Source organism: Mastacembelus armatus, chromosome 14 (genome assembly GCF_900324485.2).
Source record: "Mastacembelus armatus chromosome 14, fMasArm1.2, whole genome shotgun sequence".
Classification (NCBI taxonomy): Eukaryota; Metazoa; Chordata; class Actinopteri; order Synbranchiformes; family Mastacembelidae; genus Mastacembelus; species Mastacembelus armatus.
In genome coordinates this window covers 11,370,333-11,397,145 of record NC_046646.1, presented here as the reverse complement: position 1 = coordinate 11,397,145, position 26,813 = coordinate 11,370,333, and the positions used below count along the sequence as shown (strand labels likewise).

Genomic DNA, 26,813 nt, shown 5'->3' with positions numbered 1-26,813 from the left:
GGCTGGAAGGGCCCAGATGGGAAATGGAGGGAGATCTGGGGAGGGTTAGGGTGAGGAGATGGACAACACATGGTTCTTGTTAGTACGTGCTATGCATATCATATTTTCTCTTTTAAGACTGGACAGCAACCTTATCACAATAACTTAGCTTAATCAATGAATGCATTAACCACAGAGTGCTGGTATTATTATTATTATTTTGTCATGTTTTTTTTTCCAGTGCTTTGCTACTCGAGTAAATGTGATACAATAACATGCCCATATTGGAGCGCACTGCCTGAGATGGATCATGTAAAACTAGTAGTGTTGATATATTTGTCATATTTGTAGCTTCAAATAATAAATTTGCACATCCTGAAACCCAAATTTATTAGAGGTTTAAAATCTTACAGGTATAAATTTATTAATATATTGGATTGTAAATATGAATCAAATCAAAATTTGATGGTGTAAAGACTCAATATGTAGCCATCAAACAGAATGTTAAATTATCTGTATACAAAGCTGGTTTGTTTTTGCTGTGAAGAGCAACTGCTGATATCTGATAAGTCTTTAATCCCATAACAGCGATTCTGGCTTATGGATGTGATTCAATATTTTAAACTACTTCTCATATTCCTGCTGTCATTGTCCTATTGAATATGAAAAGCAGTTGCCATTGGATTTGACGTGTTTGAGCTCATAAAATACCTTCAATGCTTCATAAGAAGTGACAAACCTAGACTCAAATGATGCACAGTGGTTAGCTTAGCATACTACAGCTGTTTACACATCCAGCTGTTTACACATAGTGCCATTATTACCCAGTCGTGCTAATGTCCAATATTCACTCTCTGAGGAAAACATCTGCTCTTTTTAGCGGCTAAACGTGCTGCTTCTCACCGGCTCGTCACTAACAGAGACAGAGGACCTGCTGTGATAAAACAATAACACTTTCCGAGGCCGAAAAACAAATTCTCACTAGGGCTGAGAAGAACTGCAGAGTGAGGTTAAAAATATATATTACAATAGCTTTAAGTTGCTGGGCTGCCCTTATATACCAGAGTGAAAGTCAGGAATAATTGGCAATGTACTGATTTTCCATTCATTATGTTGCTTACTGTCATAAACATCCCACTGATGAATTCTTACATACAAGGGATACTATATCTACATGAACAAGCTGAAACAATACAGTACACACTGAGGCACCACTGGTATTTTACTAACATCTGAATGAGCTGCTCTGTAAAGTACATAACAGTGTTCTGATACAGATATTTTTGTGCTACAAGTGAATGTCACATGTGAGCTAGATGACCAGGCCTGGCCTCAACAAGACAAAGCTTTCTTTCTGCACCATAGGAAGAGGAAATGACATCATTCTGTTCATACAAAGCCACTAGGAAAAAAAAGGGTCTATGCTGAGAAGACATTTCATTGTATCTGAATAATAAGGGGTTATTCTTGTCTTTACTTTTAGCACATGTCCCCAAAGTGATGCCATGTCTTATGGAGATGCAGCACAATTTGTTTTCTGCTAACACTACAGTCGAAATGACACAATAAAGACAAACTATTCAATGTTTATAAAATGTTGTTGATTTGAAGGTGAAGACTTTAGCTCCTTTCATTATATGCACAAAAACAAAAATCTACAAAATCAAATTTTATTCCCATCAACTCAGCTCACAACACAGTCATTTGCTTTTGGGGGTAATTTTCCTAGCTTTAACTGGAAATGGCACAGACCTGTAATGACTTCCTACACTTTGATACAAATACCTCATAAGTAACCTGTGCATAACTGCCTAATCTGTTAAGAGAACCAACAACATAACATATACCCAGGCTTTGAACTGCAAATCTAAATCTTGAGTTATTTGTGTGTTGGCACTACACATTATATGGTGCCACGTCATATGAATAAAACTGCTCCCTTACAAGGAAAACATGGTGAAAATTCAAGTGTAAAAAGGACACCACTTGGGATATCTACTTTCATGTTTGAGATGCCATAGTCACACCCAGTATCTCTCCTATCAGCAGCTATGTGTTATGGAAGGGCTAAACTGCTTTTAAAGGGAATGGGGAGAGCTGATTTCACTGACTAAGAGTTCAACCTTATCACAGCTCTCATTACATACTTGTGCATTCACATTCAAATCACAGTGAGCAAAAGAGTTTGTCTTTTTTTTTTTTATTATTCTAGTCAGGTCTTTGTTGAGTGTTGTTTTTCAGAAACTGTCAAAATGTGCTTTCTTTACTATTGCCTATACTTGTGCTGCGTGTGACATATTACCACATTTCAACCTCACAAGAATTAATCAGGTTGGTGTTATGTACATTGCACAGGTTACCTAACAATAAAAGCACACAGAAGCCCTCGATATATGCTCACAAAGCCCCTACTGGTCGGATCTATGCACTGCAAGCTGCTTCCATCTTGCAGGGATTCTGCCTGTTATATACAGTACACTGCATATTAACATCATTTATTAATTTTAAATTCACTTTCCAGGTCCTGAAGTTTCCTTTGGAGATTATTAATAAAGTTTATCTTATCTTATGTATAATGTAATGCAATAAGGCAGGCCCAGTGCACATTAGGCTCCTGAAAAGATGTTAAAGTTTGGCTTGAATTTGCATCATCAAATATAAGGATATAATATGTTACAAACACTTTGGAATATTACAGGATAAAAACAAGTCTTTTATTTCACCAATCCATACTACTAATATATCCCAAACATTGCAGACATACTGCCAACTGCCACAACTGGTATGAACTACTTCTCAGTTGTTTTTGCCCTCATGACTAACATAAACTAATGTTACATTAAAACTAAGTTTTAATCATGTGCATATTTTGTCAGATAAAGCAAAAATGTGGTGCCAAACCTGCAGATGAAAAACAAAACCATGAGACAAGTCATAATAAAAATATTTATTAAACATCTGCTCTAAAGAAAAAATAATTAGTAGTGATATGCAGAATCACCTCTGTAATGATCAGAGATAAGGATGGACATATCAGCCCAAATCAACATAAAAACATTCAAAATGGATCCACCAAATGACACTCAGAGTTAATATGGCATCACGCTGAATTTCATACATAAGTAGTACAAATTCAAATTAAAAAAGTGAAATGTTTGATGCTACAGTACTATCACAGATCTTCTTGCTTGTGATCATTTTACTCTTATTGAAAAGTTGACGTTTATCTTTGCACTATATAATTTTTTCACATCTGAAAATTTCAAAGCAAACAAGTACAAAAAACATCCCAGGAGTGGAGAAACAGAGTCAGGTCGTAAACAACGCAGAAAACGTGTGTTACATAAAACATCTGGAACAATGAAAAGACCTTCGTAATGTAATGGCTACAGCATACTGTAGATTTATGTAGACTAGTTGAGCTCATCAAGGAGGAACAATTTCAATTTCTCACACTGACACACAGGAAATGTTGTAATTTAATTATGAAGGTCTAGTTTAACGGTTATGAACGGGGATTTATAATGAGTCGCTCAAGGAACAATGTTTATGAATACAGTTAGTGAAACTGTATTCAGGATCCCTTAGTTAGATAAACAAACACAAACATACTGTAGTTTTGACATACCAGCAGCTATACTACATTACAAATTTAAATTAGCAGAAATGAAATCATTTGTGTAGCATAAGAGATACATGTCTAAACAGCACAGCGCAATCAAAGCATAAATATTAGAAATTTTTACACTGAAATTTCTTCACATTCGATAACAAGATAACATTTCTACTGATTGGTCTCAAAAGAAAATGAAGCATGTAAGTTTATAAAAAACAAACAAACATGCAGAGTAAGAAATTATATCTTAAGATGTCTCATCCATAAATGTTCAAAGTTCTCAAGTTCAGTAAATAAAATTATTTGACCCAAGGGCGTCCAATTCTTTATTAGTGTGTTGTGGTAAAGATAGTAAAAATAATTTGGGTTGATTGTAGAGCAGCTAGACCTTTATAGTGCCAACCAAAGGAACAAAAAAAAGCTACTTTTTACCTTCTAATAAACACAGCAGACCTTTTGACATATCATGCATGTGTAATTAATGACATGAATGAGGCTGCATTTTATGTTAAACAAGTTCATGTTACATTAGTGTAATACCATTGCTTTTAAAATCACTCACTATAATACAGAGCAGTAATATGACAAGCAAGACAGCAATCAGGCATCTAGTGCTATTGAGATTTCCAGACGTTCATTAATATTTTCATGTTGTCCTCTATCAACACAGCAGAAATTTTAGATTTAGATGAAAATAATTTTGAACTAATTCAGATTAAATGATAGTTTTTTATTTGGACATTAAATATTCTGTTTCTGTACCTAAAAAGACTAATTACTACTGTACTAAACAAGGCACATCTAAGAGGAATTACTATTTATAGACTATTGATCCTAGTTTCTTTTGTCTTTCTGCCTCAAAAATCAGTTAATGCAGCTCTAACGTACATTACATACACATTATGGCTCGGTGCACCCTCATTGGTGTACTCAGTTATGTGGCTGATTAGTTGCCTGCTAATGGTAAAGTCAGTCAAACACAGGCTGGGAAATAGGTCACTACATGGTCTGTACTATTACACATGCTTAATGGTGATACAGTATCAGTCAGTCAATCAGTCTGTTCCTCCCAGACAGTCCTGAGACATGGTCTAATTAGGCAACTGACAACTAATAAGGGTCTGTAGGGACTTCAGGAAGTCATTGCATTCACAGAAAGAAGCACACAAAATATGCACTGTCCATGTGTTGCAGGCTTTTACAAAATATCAGTATATTTTATACTAATACACCATGCCCTAATATACCATTTAGGCAAATAATAAGGCATAGGGATAAATCAATGAAAGCCTGATGGCTGGATTTCTCTGACACATTATAAAGAAACCCTGTTAAGAATATGAAGAATTGAAAACAGCATGATTTGCCAAAATGTGCAAAAATGTGCCAGCATTTGTAAACTAAACAAAAACAATGTACATTTTGTGTGCTTATTAACTTTTGATTTTCTTTTCTAATAGCTTTGATGCAGGGAGTGGCTTGGCATACATCATAAGTTACTTTTTTGGTCACAGCAGGGCTTCCTGTTTGGAATCTCAACTCTGTGGCTTACCAATGTCCACAGTAACGTTCACATAAAGAGGCAGCCTCTCTACTGACAACGTCTTATATGAGCAGCTGTTGAGTCCGTCCTTCCTCCATACCTGCGGTGTTCGTCCCAACAACCTCATCCTAAGGGAAAAAAAATTTAACTGAAGAGATGACATTTGTACCACAACTTTTATTGACCTAAACTACGCTGAACACACAACACTCATCTGTACATTGACTGACCTGTCCTTGTTTATTTCATTGCCACTGTCCCGTTTGTGAAACACCATGGTATAGCGAGCTACATCAGCTGGCGGCCGCACAATCTTCATTTTCTGAATCTCAACCCTGCATGAGACAGCACAGCCACATGTATCAGCGAACAAATGCAAGAATAAGAACTGCTTCAAATCTGCTCCAGACTGGTGGAAACAACCAGATAATCATAGTTTTCAGTCTTTTCAGTCTCACCTGATGCGAAGGTCATCATCTTCTCCACCCCAGCCCCAGTATGTGTTGGAGAATCCATTCACTTGAAGAAACTGGTTTTTAGTCATTGCTGTGACTCCTCCAAAGTATCCTTTGTAACGTAGCCTAGTAGTGAGTGGAAAATTATGAAGAAAAACATTTCTTTGTTTACAGATGATATCAGGCCATTTAAGGTACTATTAGGCCTGAGGAGACTGGGATCCGTTAGTGCTGCAAAGTGTATTCCCAAGGATAGCATAAAGTTTAACTGCTGACTCATACATGGAATTACAGGAATTTACTCTTAGTCATGTACTTACTTGTATCCTGTGACATTCCGACCAACCACCAAGTGTTTGGGCTGATTGTCACAGACGTATAAATTATGATCATTTTCAGGAACCAGGTCCACATCATGGAAGATGAAGCACTCCCAACTGAAGTCCTTCAGTGCTTCTAAATACCCAACATTCAGTAACTTGGCACGGTTAAATGTTACATCTCCAGCCTTAAACAAAAAAAAAAGAAGAGAAGATACTATAAAATCACAATCTGCTCCTATCCTTCAGCTACAGTTTAAAGCTCAGTGTTGACATTTGTTGTACCTGTCACCAACTGAAAAAAAATCATTAATAGCTAGGAGGTTTGAAGTGCAGACCCACCTACACAACAGCTGTGATGTAAGGCCAGTTGTGTATATAAATATAATTTAGTATTTAGTTTTAGTATGTCTAAAACCATGTGACATAAAACTGTGCATGATGTGGTGGAATACCTGCTGGATGACATAAATGGCGTAGTGCAGTTGCTGCCTCTGCAGAAAGGGGTGCAGGTGATGCAGGAGATAGAGAAGGTGTCTCTCGCGGTTGCGATGAGGGATGAGGATCGCTACACTCTGCCTCGCTTTACAGTCTACAGGCTCACACTCGCCTTCAGTCACTCCTTTGTTCTCAGTTTCCACATCCTTCAGTTTAAGAGAGGATTCAAAGGATAGTTTCACAGCTCCTTCTGTGGAAACAGTTTCCACATTTAATGAGCTTTAGGACATAAAAAATGCAATAATGAGAATATTTCATATGAACCCCCCCCCCCCCAAAAAAACCCAATAACTATTATATCAAAGGCCAAATTCTTAAAAAAATGAAGTGATTTACCAGTTAGAAATTGTTTTATTTTTAAACCATTAAAATGATATTTCATATAATTTCTAATGTAACATCAGTGTTCTGAGAAATTGAAACTCTAATTTTCAAGGTGATATCAGAGATTGATTGACACAAGGCTTTGTCTGGTAAATTACATAGTAGGTAACTTATCTACTCTAATGTTCTTTCATCTGCAGTGCCATTCAGTCAGTGTAATCATGGAGACAGAAATATAAAACAGAGACTAACTGAAACAAACAAACCATTCCTGTATAAGAGACAGCCATCATAAGCACAAATTTAACTTATATCTGAGAGTTTTTTTATTAAACCTTAAAATATTAAACAAACGTTAATCAAACTAACATATAGAGAATACCTCTTCACTCCTTTGAACTTGACCTTTGGTGCATACTTACTTAGCAGTGGTGACTCCTGAGGGCATTCGTGTTTTGGTGGTGGAGTGTTTAAGTCTTCAGGTGTTGCTGTCCAAGATTTGAATTTATCCGTCAGACTGTCTGCTCTGATAAGACTTTGAGTTGTGGCGGAGGAAAGCTGAATAGATTTCACAGTTTCTCCTGAAAAAGTTGCGATCCATGCCAGCAATGACAGCGAGAGAAAGAGCAGTACAAAATACTTCCCTCGGCGCAAAATCTTGCACACAGGCAAACAGAAGCCCATGACTTTTTGGTTTTGCTGATGTAAAACAGTGAAAGCGGCAGCTGAAGAGTCTTACTTATAGTTTAAGATATGTCCATACTAGACATTTTAGCAAAAAAACTGACAGCCACACAATGACTGACCAGTCATTCATGGCGGTGACACAATCTGCTGATCTGGACAGTCAATAAATAAAACGATCAATGTGACGAACAATTGGTGGTGAAACCCTGTCGACGAACCCTTAAAATCCAGTTTCAGCAGCTGAGGAGATCTCTGAGATCTGTAAATTAGTATAGAGAGAAAACATGTTACTACTGAGAATGGCTATACCTGCATCATAACCTGATACTACCATGTCCTCTCAGGCAAAACTCCAGTCTGAAAGAAGATCTGTGTATAACCACTGTTTTTCATACAACTGAAATCACCTGGCACTAATGCTGGATAAATGTTTATATTTCCAGTTCCTCTTTTAGTTTTGTGTTCAGATCCATGTATTTTCTTACATGCTACTGAAACAGCTTCCAGAGGGAAAGTTTTACATTCAGTAACCTGTCTTTTTCTGTGCCACATGAGAAAGTTTGGTATCACAGTGCCCAGCTGTTAAGCCTCTCCTTCCCCCTCTCTTATCCACAATGAAACCAAACCCTCATACAACATATGCACATTGCTGTTATCACACAGGGCACTTCAGTTAATTAGGTGGTTTGTTGTTGTTGTTTGTTTTATTTAAAGTAAAACTGTATCCATCACAATTTCCCAGAGTACAAGTTGACAGCTTCACATTGTTTTGTCCAATCGAGACTCCATAAAGCAAATCTGTTCAAATTACAAATTATTAAGTGTAAATAAGCAAATATTTGAGAAGCAGGCATGAGCAAATAAAAGTCTTAACATTAACACACAGCAAAGACTGATAAGAACTGTCGGCTGTTAGCTGGATTTGGATGAGGTTAACATATCTTTCTGTGTCTAATCTGCTTTATACCATATCTAATATTGTCACTACATAACGTTAATAATAATAATTGCGTAACAATACCCTCAGAGATCTGTAACTAGAAACAGCGATCTTAAAAAATAAAAGTAAATCAAATTAAATTTAGGTTAAACTCCTTATTGCATCCTCACTGATGTATTATCAGAAAGCTGATCATTTATAGTTATAACTGTAATAATCGTGTATAACTAATTGTTGTTTAGCTACCTGCTAACAATAAGCAAACACATGACATGTCCAGTGAGTTAGAAACGTTATTGTTAATAATGTTGTTTTTGTCACTGTCTTGTCTGTGGTCTCAGAAGGAAAAGTTACTAAAAGGTTGAATCTTTATCATGTTTTATTTTTCCATCGCCCTGTTGTATGTTGACGTTAATCTGGGGGTCAAAGACAAGCTAACGCTGGCTAGCTCAGACCACCACCGCGATAAACGTACCGTAACAACAATCACTCACGTCGAAACTCGAGTCAGGACATTACCTTTTACATCTCTGACTGCTCCCTCTTCGGCTCCTGCATACTGTCCGCGTCTTCTGACGGGAAAAGCTCAAACGTGTTTGGCCAAGTGCGTGTAGATGTGCCCAGATGTTGCCTACTTGCAGCCTAGCTAGCTGGCTAACATTAGCTAAGGAATGCGGATACAACGTGTTACCGTAAAGTGCTGTAAGAGGTAAGAGGTAAAGTTTACAGTCGCTGCTGACAAAACACCCCCCCCCCCCCCAGCCCATCCACTCCTTATCGTTTCACACCACTGCCGTTTATTTTCCTATGGGCTGTAAAGTTAACGTTACTACTTTTGTTGGTTAGCTAGTTATCAATAACCTACAGTGTCACCTGAACCTAAATACACAGCACGTCTTCTGGGTGTATTTTACACTAAAAGTATACAATGGGATTAGGGGATTAGGACAATGCAGACTAACTAAATACGAGAAAGTTATGAATAATTAGGCTAATTCTCAATGAAAGAAAAAAGCTTAAAAGTTATTCAGTGACATAAGGTTCATTTGGACTGACAGCTATGACTTTGAAAAGATGTTCACAGTTCAGCAAATACCTCAGTATGTCTGAGTATTTAATACTATTTCATTCCTTTGTTGAAACGGAGCATACCGCACGGATTTTGAAGGCAGCAATCACGAACAGGAAAGCATTTTATTTTTATAGGTGGCTTGATGAAGCTCAAACCACGGTGAGTGTGTTAAATAAATACTTCCGGTGCTGGCTTTCAAAATAAAATCCGTCACTCCTGACAGCTGCATTTATTGTACACCCCTTTGCCATGTATACAGTGGAACATAAATCCAACAATGCACAACATAGTTATTGTCCATTATTTATTTACAACGCTTTGCAACAGTCATTATATGTTCCTGGTGGAAATGCTTCAAATAATCAGTGTCAGTGTTAATCACCTGTTTCAGGTAAAAATGGCAGGATAATTCTGCATAGCTACTTTAATAAAGACATTTGCAGTACCAATAAAGCCATGCTTTCGTGACCCAGGCACCATGTAAGTTATATGAATTGATTGTCTGATGTTGACTAAAAATCTGATTTAGATTCCTAAATTCTGTAAATCCCTATAGTTTGAGCAGTTGTTGAAAATAGCTGTATAAAACACAAATACAATGCTGGGTTTTCTTTTTAGTAATTGCGGAATCATGTCAGAGGCCTTGTAGAAATGGACTTGTCCTCTTCTCTTCCTTAGCCAGAACAGTCTTTGACAATCATGAAATGCTGATGAATCATGCAGATATTTGTAATATTTTAGCCCTATCAAAACAGAACATGTTGGTCTTTTCCTCCTTCTAACAGCTGTTTGTAAGCCTGCTACATGATTCATAATATCTCAACATGTTATTTTTTTGTTAATAAATGTTAAGAAATGTTTTAAGAAATGCACCCTGCTAAAATGCCTTATTATTTACTTTTTCTTTTTTAACAGCTACTCCAGCTACTGAGAGTTTCCCTTTGGAAAAAATGCTTGTCTGAAAATACTACAGTGATCAATACTGTGCATAGTACAACAGAAACAGTGAACTTAATATAAAACACAATTTCATTAGATTAATTTATTTTTAGTATTTTTCTCATCAATTGCTGTTGCATTCAATTTTGCTTTTCATTTCAGTCCAGGTTAGTTTTATTTTGGTTAATATAATTTGGCAGTCTTCTGAGCATTTGAAGGGGCATTTCCATTTTAATGATGCAATTGATTTGTTTGGCCTTATTGTCATTATTAGTTGCATTGTCTATTGCCATTCCAGGTGATGCTGACTGTCAGACTGAAGCTCAAAGCTTTACTCTCTTAGTCTTATCTGTGGTGGATTTTAGTACAGATTTTCCTGAGGCCCTATTCCTTGGGCACATTTTCCTAAGGTGGCGATGTTGAGCTATAAATAAAGATGCTCAAGACTAGCTGTTAGTCACATTCAAAGAATTACCCTACACAGTATGCGATGAACTTGAGGCCTTGAGAAATCCAGCATGGTCAGACACTATTGAGAGGTATTTCTCTTAACTGGTGCTTTCACTTGGTAGTCAAGAATGGAAGAAGTAATCCAGTGTTTTTTTTACAATAATAAAAATGACAGAATAGCAATTTTGACCTTGTATAATAATTATGAACTATTACAGTTACTGTTCTATTATTACTTCATAGGCCAAGAGTATTTTCTACTCAGGAAGCTGGTATTGTATAGCTTGGTGTGGTTTAATTCAAAATAAAATCCGTCACAGTTCAAAGAGATATAGGTTAGAATTACTGTTGTATTCCCCAAACTGCTCCTCCCTACTTCTAAAACCTTTTCTATACTGTGAGGCTATAACTTTGTAAGCCTATAGCGAGAATAACATTATCATATGAGATAGGCCTGCACTGTTTGCACTTGTCAGACACCTGTGAAAAGCAAACAGAGAAAGGTCTCTGAAAGCACTATAGCCAAATAGCCTGCAAAGCCCCTCCAGCATGTGAAAATTAATAGTGTGAATATACTTTAAAATAACTCAAGGAATTCCAGTTTTACAAGTTTCAAAATGTAGTTATTTCTATTTGTAAATCTGAAAAATCTGCAAACATAATGTACCAATGAAGCTAACTGGTGGGAATTGTTCAGGAGAAAAATACAAAATACCTTAACAAGAATATTCCCAGATTTCATTTTACAAAAGTGAGAGTGAGAGGGGGTGGAAGTGTAGTTTACTCTGTGAGACAGCAGTTAAGTTAGTCCAAACAAATACAGTATATATCAATTATTTCTATTGACATTCAGTTCACACTTCCTCTCAAAATTAGATTTTTTCATAGTTTGAAACTTTGCTTGAGAATAAGCCCAAACAGTTCCCAAATATGGAGACATGGATTTGTCAGTGCAGAAGGACTATTCTTCTGTCTCTTCTGTTGTCTTGTGACTGACCATAACAGAACATAATCAGTAACCATGGAACGGTTTGTCAACATCCTGTAATCGTGTATTTACTGTGTGACTCATGCATCCTCTGGTCCCACATATCCAATTAAAGTGCATGTCCACTTCTTCAAGTGAAATGTCATCTTTCTGACAAAATGCTGAAGCTGCTGATAAAAGCCAAAATACACCCCATTAATGGGACTGACGATGCTGAACATCCACATACATGCTATCACATCAGAGAACTCCTCCTCGACTCCTCAAAGCTCAAGGACAGAGTCACTGTTCCACTGCCAAAGCTCACCCTTGGCTTGTGCTTTCCTGAAGCCGAGTCACAGTCATTGCCATTGGTTTTGAGGCTGATGGATGAGGATGGAGTCGAGGCAGAAGATTCGTCATTGCTGCTGGACTGTTTTCTTGAAGCTGTGTTATGTTTTAGTGTAGCTTTGGCAGCCACTTTGAACGCATGGGCTGCAGTGCTGCATCGAACTTCCTCAATGGTGTTCCGTGAGGGTTTGAAGAGGATGATGTAGATTTTGTTGAAGAAGATACAGGCCAGCATCCCAAAACTAGATGCCAGAATAGCAATGACCTCCACAGCTGAAACAAACTTGCCATAAGTACTAAAGTATGCAGGGATAAAAGAGATCCAAACAATGAAGAATATAAGCATACTAAAAGTAATGAACTTGGCTTCTGTGAAGTTTTCTGGTAGTTTCCGTGATTTAAATGCAAAGAAGAAGCATATAGCTGCCAGGAGGCATGTATACCCTATTAGAAAACCAAGAGCCATTACAGAGCCCTCATTACAGGTGATAAATATGATCTCATCAATATCATGATTCCTGTAGCTGGAAGGAGGGGCGTTGTAGAGCCAGACCACACATATCATGACTTGGACAAATGTGCATAGAAACACCAATAGAAACTGCAAGTTTAATCCCCACCATTTTCGTTGGAGACTTGTAGGGATCTTGGCTTCAAATACTAAAAGCACTCTGTTAGTCTTCACAAGGATGCAGGAGATACAGAGAACAAAGCTGATTCCAAAGGCAGGTTGACGTACACGGCATGTCCAGTCCTGTGGCTCTCCAATGAAGATGAGAGAGCTGGAGAAGCAACATATAAGTGAGAACAGAAGGACATAAGACAATTCCCTGTTTGTGGCCTTCACTACTGGCGTGTTGCGAAATCTGACAAAGACTCCCATGACGAAGGCTGTCAAGACAACACCAATTACTGCACATATGGCCAAAGCTATCCCGAATGGTTCTGTCCAGGAGAGAAACTCGATTTCCTTCAAGAAGCAGAATGTGTGGTTTCCATTGGACCAGAAGTCATTTGGACACTTGGTGCAAACACTGGCATCTGCAAAAATAATTTAAAAAATCCGTAACATTACAAACATTAGCAAAGTGTAATCATTGTTAGGAGATTGTGAATACTTGACATCTCTGTACCTTTGTGATTGCTGTACTCTCCATCTGAGCACTCTGTGCATTCAAAGCAGCATGTGGGCATACTATCTATGATACTCTTTCTTGTGCCTGGTTCACAGTCCTCACTACAATTAGAAAATGGCACCTATAGGATATAAAATTGGAACAAATGTTGCAAGGGAAATAGCAGAAAATAAACTTCAATCAATGTAAATTTGCATTCACATTTAGTGTAGCTGGTGTAGAGTTTAGTGTAGATTTTTATACGCAACAAAACAACCAGATTTTTTAAAGGCACCTTAAAGCTGCACTAATTTTTATATGAACAATGGTCCAAGTTATTATATATAATGTGAACGTGGTCATGGGTGGCTCTGTGGCGCAGTGGTTACCATTGTCACTTCACTGAAAGAAGGTTATGAGTTTGAGAACTTTGTATGTTCTCCCAGTGTCTGTGTGGGTTTTATCACAGTACTATTGTTTCCATCCAGAGTCCAAAGACATGCAGGTTGGGATTAAGTTAACCAGTGACTTGCCTGTAGGTGTAAATATGAATGTTCGTCTGTCTCTATGTATCAACTTGTGATAGACTGGGGATCTGTCCACGGTGTACCCTTACAAAAGGTCAGCTGGGATTGGCTCTAGTCAACTGTGACCCTGGTTGTTCCAGGATCAGTGGTAGATGATGGATGTAAATGCTCAGTAATACGGAAGAACCCCAAAAGTAATTTCATTTATATTTCAGAAAGCACTAATTAGAAAATGCTCCAGAAAACAGTCCGACTGACCTCTGAACTGAACCCATTCCACAGAATCTTTGTCTTGTCAATGAACAATTTGGCTCCTCTCTTGCTGTGTATATTGTAGTATCCAACCTCCTTAAACAGCACAGAGCCATCTTCAGCAGACCTTTGCCAGTTTATAATGGAGTAGTTTGCTGCCATGTCTGCATTCTCATCAAAGTGCATCTTTTCCCCCATACTGTTGGTGTAGTTCAAATGTCTGAGCTGCTTTAGGACCTGTGAAGCAGGAACATTTGGATGATTCACACATGAATAAATCAGGTATTTAATGCTCTGGTTATGGAAATATGAAACATTTTACCTGCCATGCCTCCATCTTCTTTATATCTGCACAGGAATTGTTAGCAAAAAGTCCATGTCCAGGTGTGCAGGTGAGTATGTCCTGCAGGGCCTTTGCAATGGAATAAACTGCAACATACACATTATAGGAGATACGTAGGTGTATGTAGTCCAGGTATGGTGTTTCAACACTTGTGATGTCTTCTTCACCAGTACACAGAGGCCTAAAACTAGTGCTTCCACTTTCTTGTATCCTTGAGCTATCTTCCAAATAACAGTTGAAGGTTTCTTCCCAAAACTCCCTGACAAACCCATTATGACTATCTCTCTTTGGATTGACATGTTGCAGGAACTCTCTAAAACCAGGGATGCACCCTGCCCTTAGGGCAAAGCCAATAGTTCCTGCAACAACATTAAGATATTCTGGTTTAGCAATCAGGGAGGAGCTTGCCCATGCTTCGCTGGCTAACCAGATACGATCCGAAACATTTCTTCGGACCATCTCTTTGATAAGGGGCTCAATATCAGGGCCACTGGCAAACACAACAATTACTTTAGCTGTGGAGTTTTCAATCCTGTCAGCCAGTGCTTGGATTTCATGATCCTCAAAGTACTGAGAAATAAGTTCATTTAGGTGAATGCAGATGTCTCTCTCTTCCATTTCCTTCTCAAACTTCTCAATCCCTGGGCGTCCATAGTCATCGTCAGAGGCCACTGCGATGACCCAGTTCCACTGGAAATACTCAATGATGTCTGCCATCGCTGTGGCCTGGTATTCATCTGTAGGAATGGTTCTCATGAAGGACTTGTACTGATTCTTGTTGCTCAGTAAGCGACTAGAGGAGGCATAGCTGATCTGAAAGAAGAAAGATTCAACCGTCAAACTGAGTGAGTCCTGATTATTGTTTATTTCATTTTTAACATTATGTTTTTGTCATATTATTGATAAAACACTTGCATGTGAATGTGATTTTTAGGACTAAGTCCAGGACTAAGATGGTGTAGTAAAGTGTTGCTGTTCAGTTTCTCACCTGAGGAATATAAAAAAGTCCTAGCAGGTTTGCAACTGCTGTTGAGACAGCAGATCCAGCTGCACCTACTACAGCGATAGTTGATGGGATGTGATCAGTGCAGTTACAAAATTCATCTAAATTCAGGGAGTCAATTTTATTTTGGGCCACAAAACTAAGGGTAGCTTCCAGGGCTTTCGACACTGTGTTGCATGTGTCAAAGATCCTGTAGCCCAAAGTGATGTTGGGCAGGAGCATGCTGCTGTTGTTTATCTCATCAATCGCAAAAATCATGGCCTGGAGCCAACGAAACCCACGGAAATTGAACCTGCAAAAATATGCTTGGATTTAGATGCATTTAGCACACTCAGTTTTCAATAATGTTTTTCCAACTAGTAAACTGATCCTGAATTGTACCTGACACACTGTGTGGATTCTGGCCGGGCAGCAAGGTCTTGGTCTTTGGAGGCAACTCCAAAGTGTATGGGGAAAAGACCTCCAAGCAAAATATCTCCAGTCATCTGTGCACTTTCATGGGGCCCATACATTGAGATGACATAACTAGATCCCAACAGCATCAGATAATACAGGACAAGTCTCATCTTTTCTTTATTGTGGAGGACTATTTTCTACAATATGTCTACTTTCAATATTATCTTCTACCATTGATCTGCCTGTTGTGCTTCTTCATCTCATTCATGTTTGCAACGGTGAGAAGATCAACCTGTAGGATAAATGGGAATGGAAATGTTAGGGCTTTATTACTCTAATCAAAGGGGGTACAATCACATTTTTTCCCTAATAAAATGATCATACTTGTACAAAAACAAACTTTAACTTTAGCTACAAACAATCTGCACAAGAGAAACATAATTCTTGTGCTGTTGCACTCACTGAGCTCATTAACCCTTATGAACAAGGTCATGGTGACAAGACTGTTGTCAGAAGTCCACATGGCCTAAGGGTATTACCCAGCATGTCTAATCAGTGACACAAGTCTTTTATGATTGTGTTTTTTTAAATGAGTTGACTTCTATAATAATTAGTGTAAGAAGAGATGAAACTTAACAGATCTGTCATCGAGTGGTCATTTGCTTGAAATTTCGATCAGAACTAAAACAGGCACAGGATTTACACGAGCTAAGTTGCATTCTAATGACCCTCTTTGCAGCAAACGCTTGGCCTCATGCTGCAGCCAGTGAACCCAGTCACCATGGAGAAAAGCCATGGCAGCTTTACAGCATCTGGCTAATACTGCTGGAAAAATGCTGGGACAGAGCTCTGATAATGAAGTAACTAACACCTTTAACCACATTAACCATTAGAGAGTAAAACATATTTTATTTTCCTACTGTCACTATTGAGTAGAGAGTTTCTTTTCTAATATAATCACAAACATGGTAGAAGGGCTTTTCATTACAAAAAATAGAATACTGATAAACTTTTTACAGCATCATCCAGTGTCCATTGTTAGTATCCCCAAACCTTCTCCTTGTAAATTATATTTTTTTAAAAATCGAACAAGTATATTTATTCTCATTATTCCCAAGTGTTATACATTGGTAAAGCATAATAAAAATACATTTTCTAGCAGAGTAAAATATCAAAATGACTAATACTACATGATGCTATCATCTGTTCACTTAAGAAAGTAACTATAGCTGCAATTTAAAAAATGGTCATTCTGTTTTTTGTTTTTTTAAATTTTTAAAGTAAAGAGGTTAAAAGATTAAAAGTGGAAAATAACACATATTCAAACTTACCGGCTGAACGCGTATAACATTTATTCTGTGCCTGTGCACAAATTTAAAAGCTTTTTCCTACAATATCCAGGGTGCTGAATGAATACACTGGCCAATAGTTTTTGCTTCTGAACCCCTTTCTCCACATGAATCATTAACAGAGAGAGGGGGAGGCCATTTCCTTCAGTAAATGTAGTCTGCTCACAGTTCACTCATCTTGAACTAAAGTCATCACAACCTAAAGTGTTGGCCAAAGAGTCGGGAAGGTTGTTTTTTAATTAGTCCTTCCCTGCTACTACCACAGCATTACAGGATTAGAGTCATGTAAACCATCTGTTTCCACTGACAGGCTCTAGAAAATGAGATAAGACTTTGTCACTTTCATTAACACTTGTTTCAACTTGTGTATCTGCATATTTGGGTCTTGAATATAATATAAACATGTGTTCTTTAAGCAATGCACATCGTCCTATATTGAATGTAATTTCAAAGGCATTTCATTTTAAACACATCTTAAACACATTTAAATACATCTCAAATGAAGTCCAAAGTAAACTGCAATAGATTCCTGTTTTATCAATGAAATATATCTCAGTGCATCTCAATCAAGATGTCTGCATGTGCTTGACATGCAGTGATCAGTTTTACAGAATGATTTACTCCGTCGTTGCATTATACTATGTGGAGCTGCTGCATGATACCAGGAACCCCTAGAAACAATGGATTGCATTATTGTGTTCCTCAAACATTTAGTTGTGTCTTCATGCTTTGATGAACAAGTCTAATTTATTGCTGAGCAGATGTCTCCTCTAAAAAAACAATCTCAGTTTACAGTTTGTTGATTTAATCTCTGTCCCAACTCAACACTGTGTCCATGAGACGTCAGGACATAGGAGAGCCAAAAGGAACAAGTCTGCACTCAAAATTTACTTTCCTATTTTAAATTTCGCATTTGATTTAGCAACATCTGAAGAGTTTAAGTGAAAAAACCCAGAGAGAACATTTGGAGTGTAACATACAGATCATTATATGTTACAGCAGAGCTGAAAACACTGCCCCCATGTGGAGGATGAGGCAAAGCAAAATTATCAGGACAAATTAGTTTTATATATTAAACATTACCTAAAGGGTTTCACAGATTTGTAGCCATATTGTCAGTTCTCTAAATATATTATAAAATACATATATATAAATGTAAATATATACCAACTAAAAAAACAGCTTTCTAAAGGCAATGAAGGCAATGTATTAATGCTGATTTGTTTTTAACACGACCAATTTGGATGTTAAAAAAAAAACCATTGGACATATAGACTGGGTCTGAAAGCATTTTATGTTTTTGCAGAAGTGCAATTAACTCATTAGGATACTCCAAGTAAAATGCCCAGAGAGCACTCACACTGGAAATCTTAAGCTAAAAGTGTGTAAATCATACATCAAATAAGTCACATTATCTGACCCTTCTCTACAGTGCTTTCTTTTACTGTGATTCTAATAAGCTTATTTCTTTATACAAGGTCTTTTGTACATGTTTTAATATGTTTCTGTGTGTGATTTATATGAAATGCTGTGTGCTCATTTTGTGCACTCACTTTCTTTGTAACATTTCAAAACTATGCAAATGGAAAATAGGAAAAAGCTGTCCATCACTGTCTGCTGAGACATTTTCCAGTTTGTCCATTGACTGTGCTTGTGTCAGTCCTCTGTGTTTCAGTTTTTGTGTTTCATCTTGATCTGTCCTAACAATAAACACCATGTGTCTTGATTAATAGGATGTGTGGTGCAAAGATTCTACTGGTCCTGCAGAGCCTGTCCCGTCTGAAGCCTCTGGAGCCTGAAGGTGAAGTGTCCAGTTTTCAGCGGTGCCTGACCACCCTCGACCTAGTGGCTCTGGGAGTTGGCAGCACACTAGGGGCCGGGGTGTATGTGCTGTCTGGAGAAGTGGCCAGAGATGTGGCTGGGCCAAGTATCATAATCTCCTTCCTGATAGCAGCAGTAACATCCATCTTTTCAGGACTGTGTTATGCTGAATTTGGAGCTCGTGTGCCCAGGACTGGCTCTGCCTATCTCTACTGCTATGTGACTGTTGGAGAGATATGGGCTTTTATCACTGGCTGGAATCTGTTGCTGTCTTATATCATGGGTAAAATTAATGCCAAATGATGAGCCTCAAGTCTAAAAGTCTCACACAAAATGCTAAAATCTAAAAATCTAAATTAAATTTTTTTTAAAATCAAAGTTTGGAAACTGTTTTTTTCCTCATTTTGTATACAGTTTAATGAATCTCTTTGAATTTTGTTCTCTGCTTGTTTGCTGTTTTAAAGTGACGTCCAGTGTTGCCAGAGCTTGGAGTGGGAACTTTGACTTTCTTATTAGCGATGTCATTGCCAACTCTTTAGGCAAACAGGCTGCGATGGATTTACCTGGATTAGCTCCCTATCCAGACTTCGTTATCTAGACCTCTGGGATTTTTGATTTTTAAATGAAACATATATTGTGGAGCAATTTCGCATATATTTCTGATGTATACTGCAGTTTCCTATTCTTGATTTAACAAAGATCCATTGTACCCATAGACATGGTGAACTAATACATATATTTTCTATGTGTTTTCTTTCTAGGGATTCTTGCATTTGGCGTGAAAGAGTCAGCCACTTTAAATAATATTTTAACAACAGTTAACATACTGGTGTTGCTGTTTGTTATTCTCTCTGGCTTTATAAAGGGAGACATTAACAACTGGTGCATCAGTGAAGATTCTCTCCAATATAGGTAATAGGTAGGAGCATGTCAAAAAATATGTTAGTCCTACATAATTTGTCAGTCAGTCAGTCACTTTGTCAGTTATTATTAAATGGCCAAGCAACAACATTTTTCATTGCAGAAACAACACGTTACTGAATGAAACCATCAGATATGGCAGTGGAGGATTTTTCCCTTTTGGGTTTGAAGGAACATTAGCAGGAGCAGCCACTTGCTTTAATGCATTTGTTGGATTTGACCACATTGCCACAACAGGTAAATGATAAAGGCCAAAGTCACTGATAAGGATCATTTATAAACGATGAGTAAAAAATGATCAAAATTACATCTGGTTTTGTTGATGCATAGACACTCAACTCCACACACCCATTAATATACAGGGTAAATGTTTTCTAAACAGCAGACTAAAAAGCATGCAGGAGCAGTCACACTGTCAATAAAATGCATTTTTTCTTTAGGAGAGGAAGTTCAGAATCCCCAGAAGTCAATCCCGTTGAGCATTGTGGTGTGTCTTCTCATTTGCTTCTTGGCTTATTTTGGTGTGTCTGCTGCCCTGACTCTCATGATGCCGTACTATTTGCTCAGTGTTCAAAGCCCACTGTCTGCTGCCTTTGCATACATTGGTTGGGATGCTGCAAATTATGCAGTGGCTGTGGGATCCCTCTGTGCACTGTCGACAAGGTATGTGTTATAACATTTTGTAGGATTTACAAACCTCACTGTACTCTACAAATCAAAGCAAAAATCATTTGTCTGGAGCTGTTTTGTGTTTTGTTTCAATGAAAACATGTCATTATCACTGGCTGACATTTACTGTGGATGAAGATCATCTGAATTTCATTTTGCATGAACTGTCAAATTGTTATGGATGAAATTATGTGAGCTTTTTTTCCTAACAGCCTTCTAGGAGTAATGTTCCCAATGCCCCGTGTCATCTTTGCCATGGCCAGGGATGGACTGCTCTTCAGACCTCTCAGTAAAACAAGTGACAGACAGAGTCCTGTCATAGCCACGCTGACTTCAGGGGTTGTAGCAGGTAACACTTCCAAAGCAAGTTGAAGTATTTTTGTGAAAGTTCCAATTTGTTCATATCAAATTCGTTCTTATGCATAATGCTAAAATATACACCACACTGACTAAATTTATTTATGGGCAGTGTCTCACAAAGGCTTCATTTTTTTCTTTTCAAACTGTTGCTGAGCAGATCTGCAGAAAGAAACCTTACATGTGAAGTAATGTATGACTATGTCTAATCTGCTGGAGCCTATCCCAGCTCTCTTTTTGGGTGAAAGGCAAGGGTACACCCTGGACAGGTCACCAGTCCATCACAGGGTAAATCATTTAGGTTTATGTAACATATTATTATTGTTGTTTATGTCTTTTCAGCTGTAATGGCATTATTGTTTGACATGAAGGCACTGATTGACATGATCTCAATAGGAATCCTCTTTGCCTATGCACTTGTTGCCATATGTATCCTCATTTTGAGGTGTGTTTCATAAGTACTTACAATAATGATATCATTATTACTCCAAGTTTAGTAGTTATTAAAGTCACGTTGTTGATTCCTCACATTTACAGGTACCAAGCAGATCTCAGTGACGATTCATCTTTCAGCAAAGAACCCTTTTCATTTAGCGGAGTATTATATCCACCTTCACAAGCCACCATACGCACATCAAAAAATGTGTCTGTTTTAACTGTTTTTGTTAGTAAGTGCTGGTCTTAATGTCATCAGTAAATATGAATAGATTATTTCCATTGTTAATAATTACTGAAACTTTCATTCTTCACAGGCTTTTTAGCTATCACCCTAAGCCTCTGCATATCTAGGGCTGTGGACTCCCTGCAGGCCCTTGAATGGTGGATTTTACTTTGTGTCTCTGTAATTGTACTGATGCTGGTCCTCATTATCCTGATCATCTGGAGACAACCACGAAGTAAAACAAAAGCTGTTTTTATGGTATGCCTCTCCTAACATTTCATATGAGCAGGGAAGTGTAGTAAAAAAAACTGACTGCCTTAATGTTTTTGCTCTTCCATCCTTTCAGGTCCCTTTTGTTCCATTGCTTCCTATTGTCAGCATCTTTATCAATGTTTATCTCATGGTTCAACTTGGCTCACACACATGGATTCGTTATGCAGTGTGGATGGCAGTAGGTATGTGAATAATATCACTTTAAAATACACATTATCATTTCAACAAAATCAGCAAAAACTATCAATCATGTGAGCATGACCAAAGGTCATGCAACTTTTCTTTCAACAGGTGTAATCATCTACTTTGGTTATGGCGTCCATCACAGTGTACAGAAACAAAGGCTTCATAATGCACACAACTGAGTCAGTATTCACAGCATCACCACCACTATAGAGCCAATCATTGAACCTAGACAACATTATAATGACTAAACAATGTGAAATAAATCACTGACCAATATAACCTCCAATGGGAATTCACCAAAATGCTATAAATACAGCAAAGATTTGATTAATATCACAAAGTCTAGAACAGATTTCCACTACAACCACAATCTCATGACTTGGCCAAATGTGCACAGAAACACCAATAGAAACTGCAAGTTTAATCCCCACCATTTTCGTTGGAGACTTCAATTAATCTCAATGTGATCCTGGATGGCCCAATGGAGCAGCGGTTACCACTATAAATTCACAGCAAGAAGGTTATGATGTTTGACACAGAGTCTTTCTGTGTGGAGTCTGCATGACCTCCCAGTGTCTGCGTGGGTTTTCTCCAAGTTTCCTCCCACAGTCCAAAGACATGTAAACTGGGGTTAGGTTAAATGCTGACTCTAAATTTCCTGTAAGTGTGACTGTGAGTGTTTGTCTCTAAGTATCAGCTTGTGATAGACTGGAGATCCTGGCTGTTCCCTGCCTATTGTCCAGTGTCAGCTGGAATTGTCTGTAGTCCACCGTGACCCTGGTTGTTCCAGGATCAGCGGGAGAGGATCGATGAAATTTGTCACTCATATTGTTGAACCCAAAGAGTAATATCATTCATTTTTCAAAAACCACTAATTAGAAAATCCTTTGAATAACAATCTAATCGACCTCTGTACACCATAATATCCAACCTCCTTAAACAGCACAGAGCCATCTTCAGCAGACCTTTGCCAGTTTATAATGGAGTAGTTTGCTGCCATGTCTGCATTCTCATCAAAGTGAGTGGAATCATGTTTCAACACTTGTGATGTCTTCTTCACCAGTACACAGAGGCCTAAAACTAGTGCTTCCACTTTCTTGTATCCTTGAGCTATCTTCCAAATAACAGTTGAAGGTTTCTTCCCAAAACTCCCTGACAAACCCATTATGACTATCTCTCTTTGGATTGACATGTTGCAGGAACTCTCTAAAACCAGGGATGCACCCTGCCCTTAGGGCAAAGCCAATAGTTCCTGCAACAACATTAAGATATTCTGGTTTAGCAATCAGGGAGGAGCTTGCCCATGCTTCGCTGGCTAACCAGATACGATCCGAAACATTTCTTCGGACCATCTCTTTGATAAGGGGCTCAATATCAGGGCCACTGGCAAACACAACAATTACTTTAGCTGTGGAGTTTTCAATCCTGTCAGCCAGTGCTTGGATTTCATGATCCTCAAAGTACTGAGAAATAAGTTCATTTAGGTGAATGCAGATGTCTCTCTCTTCCATTTCCTTCTCAAACTTCTCAATCCCTGGGCGTCCATAGTCATCGTCAGAGGCCACTGCGATGACCCAGTTCCACTGGAAGTACTCAATGATGTCTGCCATCGCTGTGGTCTGGTACTCATCTGTAGGAATGGTTCTCATGAAGGACTTGTACTGATTCTTGTTGCTCAGTAAGCGACTAGAGGAGGCATAGCTGATCTGAAAGAAGAAAGATTCAACCGTCAAACTGAGTGTGTCCTGATTATTGTTTATTTCATTTTTAACATTATGTTTTTGTCACTGATAAAATACATCATCCAAATTGATTGCATGTGAACAAAAACGTGAACGTAAACCTACAAAAATATGCACACACAGCCTGGATTTAGATGCATTTAGCACACTCAGTTTTCAATGTTTTTCCAACTAGTAAACTGATCCTGAATTGTACCTGACACACTGTGTGGATTCTGGCCGGGCAGCAAGGTCTTGGTCTTTGGAGGCAACTCCAAAGTGTATGGGGAAAAGACCTCCAAGCAAAATATCTCCAGTCATCTGTGCACTTTCATGGGGCCCATACATTGAGATGACATAACTAGATCCCAACAGCATCAGATAATACAGGACAAGTCTCATCTTTTCTTTATTGTGGAGGACTATTTTCTACAATATGTCTACTTTCAATATTATCTTCTACCATTGATCTGCCTGTTGTGCTTCTTCATCTCATTCATGTTTGCAACGGTGAGAAGGTCAACCTGTAGGATAAATGGGAATGGAAATGTTAGGGCTTTATTACTCTAATCAAAGGGGGTACAATCACATTTTTTCCCTAATAAAATGATCATACTTGTACAAAAACAAACTTTAACTTTAGCTACAAACAATCTGCACAAGAGAAACATAATTCTTGTGCTGTTGCACTCACTGAGCTCATTAACCCTTATGAACAAGGTCATGGTGACAAGACTGTTGTCAGAAGTCCACATGGCCTAAGGGTATTACCCAGCATGTCTAATCAGTGACACAAGTCTTTTATGATTGTGTTTTTTTAAATGAGTTGACTTCTATAATAATTAGTGTAAGAAGAGATGAAACTTAACAGATCTGTCATCGAGTGGTCATTTGCTTGAAATTTCGATCAGAACTAAAACAGGCACAGGATTTACACGAGCTAAGTTGCATTCTAATGACCCTCTTTGCAGCAAACGCTTGGCCTCATGCTGCAGCCAGTGAACCCAGTCACCATGGAGAAAAGCCATGGCAGCTTTACAGCATCTGGCTAATACTGCTGGAAAAATGCTGGGACAGAGCTCTGATAATGAAGTAACTAACACCTTTAACCACATTAACCATTAGAGAGTAAAACATATTTTATTTTCCTACTGTCACTATTGAGTAGAGAGTTTCTTTTCTAATATTATCACAAACATGGTAGGAGGGCTTTTCATTCTTGTAAATTATATTTAAAACAAACAAAAAACAAGTATACATTTTTTTTATTATTCCCAAATGTTACCAATTGATAATGCATAATAAAAACACATTATTTTTTTCTAAAGTAAAATGGTAAAATATCAAAATGACTAATACTACATGATGCTGTTCACTTAATCGTCTTTATAAGAAAGAAATAAACTATGGCTGCAATTTGTTCTTTTTTAAATTTTGAAAGTAAAGAGGTTAAAAGATTAAAAGTGGAAAATAACACATAATCAAACTTACTGGCTGATCTCCTCAGACACCTAAAACATTCATTCTGCAGCTGTGCACAAAAGCTTTTTCCTACAATATCCAGGGTGCTGAATGAATTCAGTGGTCAATAGTTTTTGCTTCTGAACCCCTTTCTCCACATGAATCATTAACAGAGAAAGGGGGGGGGGGGTACTTTGCATCTTGAACTAAAGTCATCACAACCTAAAGTGTTGGCCAAAGAGTCGGGAAGGTTGTTTTTTAATTAGTCCTTCCCTGCTATTACCACAGCATTACAGGATTAGAGTCATGTAAACCATCTGTTTCCACTGACAGGCTCTAAAAAATGAGATAAGACTTTGTCACTTTCATTAACACTTGTTTCAACTTGTGTATCTGCATATTTGGGTCTTTGTGTAATTTAAGCAATGCACATCATTTTATAATCAATATAATTTCAAAGTAAACTGCAATATATACCATTATACTATGTGGAGCTGCTGCATGATACCAGGAACCCCTAGAAACAATGGATTGCATTATTGTGTTCCTCAAACATTTAGTTGTGTCTTCATGCTTTGATGAACAAGTCTAATTTATTGCTGAGCAGATGTCTCCTCTAAAAAAACAATCTCAGTTTACAGTTTGTTGATTTAATCTCTGTCCCAACTCAACACTGTGTCCATGAGACGTCAGGACATAGGAGAGCCAAAAGGAACAAGTCTGCACTCAAAATTTACTTTCTTGTTTCTTTCACTCAATTTCAGCAACATGCTAATACGTTTCTTTGAAAAAAGGGAGATTTATTACACATTTGTAGCGTAACATACAGATCTCTATATGTTGCAGCAACCTCGAAGTGTGTTCAGAGCTGAAAACACTGCCCTCGTGTGGAGGATGAGGCAAAGGATAAGCACAAAGTATCAGGCCAAATTTCTTTTATATACTAAATATTACTGAAAGGGTTTCACAGATTTTGTAGCCATATTGTTTTGTTTTTAAGCTTTTAAAAATTATGCAACTAAGAAATAAGAAAATTATATAAATATTAATATTTGAATTTTTTTTTGTCATGTCATATCATGCATGTCAGTTGCTTTGTGAAATGTATGACATTGCTTGACATGCCAGTGACCTCTGCAAAAAAATCATACTGATCTTTTTATTTTCAGAAATGGCGTCTATGTTTGAAAAGTACCATAATGTGTCAAAAATGTTGAGCTGTGCAGAGTTCACAGTTATTTGTATCTTATCTTGTGGTCAGGTACAAGTCAGTCACAGACTTTGCTGCTTTCAGCTGAAAAGGTAAGTAACTTTCTTTATAACTTTCTCTCTTTATATATACATACACACACTCATACTAAAAAAATAGGCAAATAAGTAAAATTTAGGCTGCAGATTTCAGATGTCAGGTATTGAGTTATTTCCATTTTACAGCAGCAGTAGATGGATATTAAGCCTTAAAAATTCATGCAAACAGTTCTAGAGGTGCCCTGACATTGTCTGTATAGAGATAGTATTAGAAAAAATGGTGTTACATGCTAAAAAAAAGTATAATATATACTTCTCAGAATACTATTGTATTTTGCAGTTGTACCTGTTGGGGTCATGGGGTCAATA

General features: G+C 37.7%; 3 protein-coding genes across 3 annotated transcripts; 1 reads left to right on the top strand and 2 right to left on the bottom strand.

Moving 5' to 3' along the window:
* Window positions 1-2,911: 2,911 nt before the first annotated feature.
* Window positions 2,912-9,048, bottom strand: b4galt4 (UDP-Gal:betaGlcNAc beta 1,4- galactosyltransferase, polypeptide 4). The gene is made up of 7 exons (XM_026329053.1): window positions 8,882-9,048; window positions 7,158-7,681; window positions 6,369-6,601; window positions 5,914-6,101; window positions 5,597-5,719; window positions 5,369-5,473; window positions 2,912-5,266 (listed from the first exon to the last, which is right to left on the bottom strand). Exons 2-7 carry the CDS (start codon window positions 7,417-7,419, stop codon window positions 5,131-5,133), a joined length of 1,047 nt encoding a protein of 348 aa, XP_026184838.1. The 5' UTR covers window positions 7,420-7,681; window positions 8,882-9,048; the 3' UTR covers window positions 2,912-5,130.
* A 2,998-nt stretch (window positions 9,049-12,046) lies between these two features.
* On the bottom strand, window positions 12,047-15,947 carry casr (calcium-sensing receptor). Its single transcript, XM_026328875.1, has 6 exons — window positions 15,763-15,947; window positions 15,367-15,673; window positions 14,358-15,191; window positions 14,042-14,272; window positions 13,275-13,398; window positions 12,047-13,182 (listed from the first exon to the last, which is right to left on the bottom strand). Exons 1-6 carry the CDS (start codon window positions 15,945-15,947, stop codon window positions 12,047-12,049), a joined length of 2,817 nt encoding a protein of 938 aa, XP_026184660.1.
* Window positions 15,948-18,756: 2,809 nt separating this feature from the next.
* Window positions 18,757-22,276, top strand: LOC113142900 (cationic amino acid transporter 2). The gene is made up of 11 exons (XM_026328250.1): window positions 18,757-19,230; window positions 19,412-19,539; window positions 19,681-19,859; window positions 19,972-20,105; window positions 20,309-20,531; window positions 20,750-20,886; window positions 21,237-21,339; window positions 21,432-21,562; window positions 21,647-21,813; window positions 21,902-22,010; window positions 22,120-22,276. The coding sequence occupies exons 1-11, from the start codon at window positions 18,861-18,863 to the stop codon at window positions 22,191-22,193; spliced, it is 1,755 nt and encodes a 584-aa protein (XP_026184035.1). The 5' UTR covers window positions 18,757-18,860; the 3' UTR covers window positions 22,194-22,276.
* The last annotated feature ends 4,537 nt before the right edge of the window (window positions 22,277-26,813 follow it).

Excerpts from the sequence above, each read along its gene's own strand:
- b4galt4 (XM_026329053.1), bottom strand. The coding sequence starts at position 7,419 with ATGGGCTTCTGTTTGCCTGTGTGCAAGATTTTGCGCCGAGGGAAGTAT. Across the intron at positions 6,602-7,157 it reads TCAGGAGTCACCACTGCTAA|AAGGAGCTGTGAAACTATCC; the intron begins GTAAGTATGCAC and ends CTGTTTCCACAG. Across the intron at positions 5,267-5,368 it reads AATGAAATAAACAAGGACAG|GATGAGGTTGTTGGGACGAA; the intron begins GTCAGTCAATGT and ends TTTTTCCCTTAG.
- casr (XM_026328875.1), bottom strand. The coding sequence starts at position 15,947 with ATGAGACTTGTCCTGTATTATCTGATGCTGTTGGGATCTAGTTATGTC. Across the intron at positions 15,192-15,366 it reads GACTTTTTTATATTCCTCAG|ATCAGCTATGCCTCCTCTAG; the intron begins GTGAGAAACTGA and ends TTCTTCTTTCAG. Across the intron at positions 14,273-14,357 it reads AGAAGATGGAGGCATGGCAG|GTCCTAAAGCAGCTCAGACA; the intron begins GTAAAATGTTTC and ends CCTGCTTCACAG.
- LOC113142900 (XM_026328250.1), top strand. The coding sequence starts at position 18,861 with ATGTGTGGTGCAAAGATTCTACTGGTCCTGCAGAGCCTGTCCCGTCTG. Across the intron at positions 19,540-19,680 it reads CTCCCTATCCAGACTTCGTT|ATATATTTTCTATGTGTTTT; the intron begins ATCTAGACCTCT and ends GTGAACTAATAC. Across the intron at positions 20,532-20,749 it reads CTCTGTGCACTGTCGACAAG|CCTTCTAGGAGTAATGTTCC; the intron begins GTATGTGTTATA and ends TTTTCCTAACAG.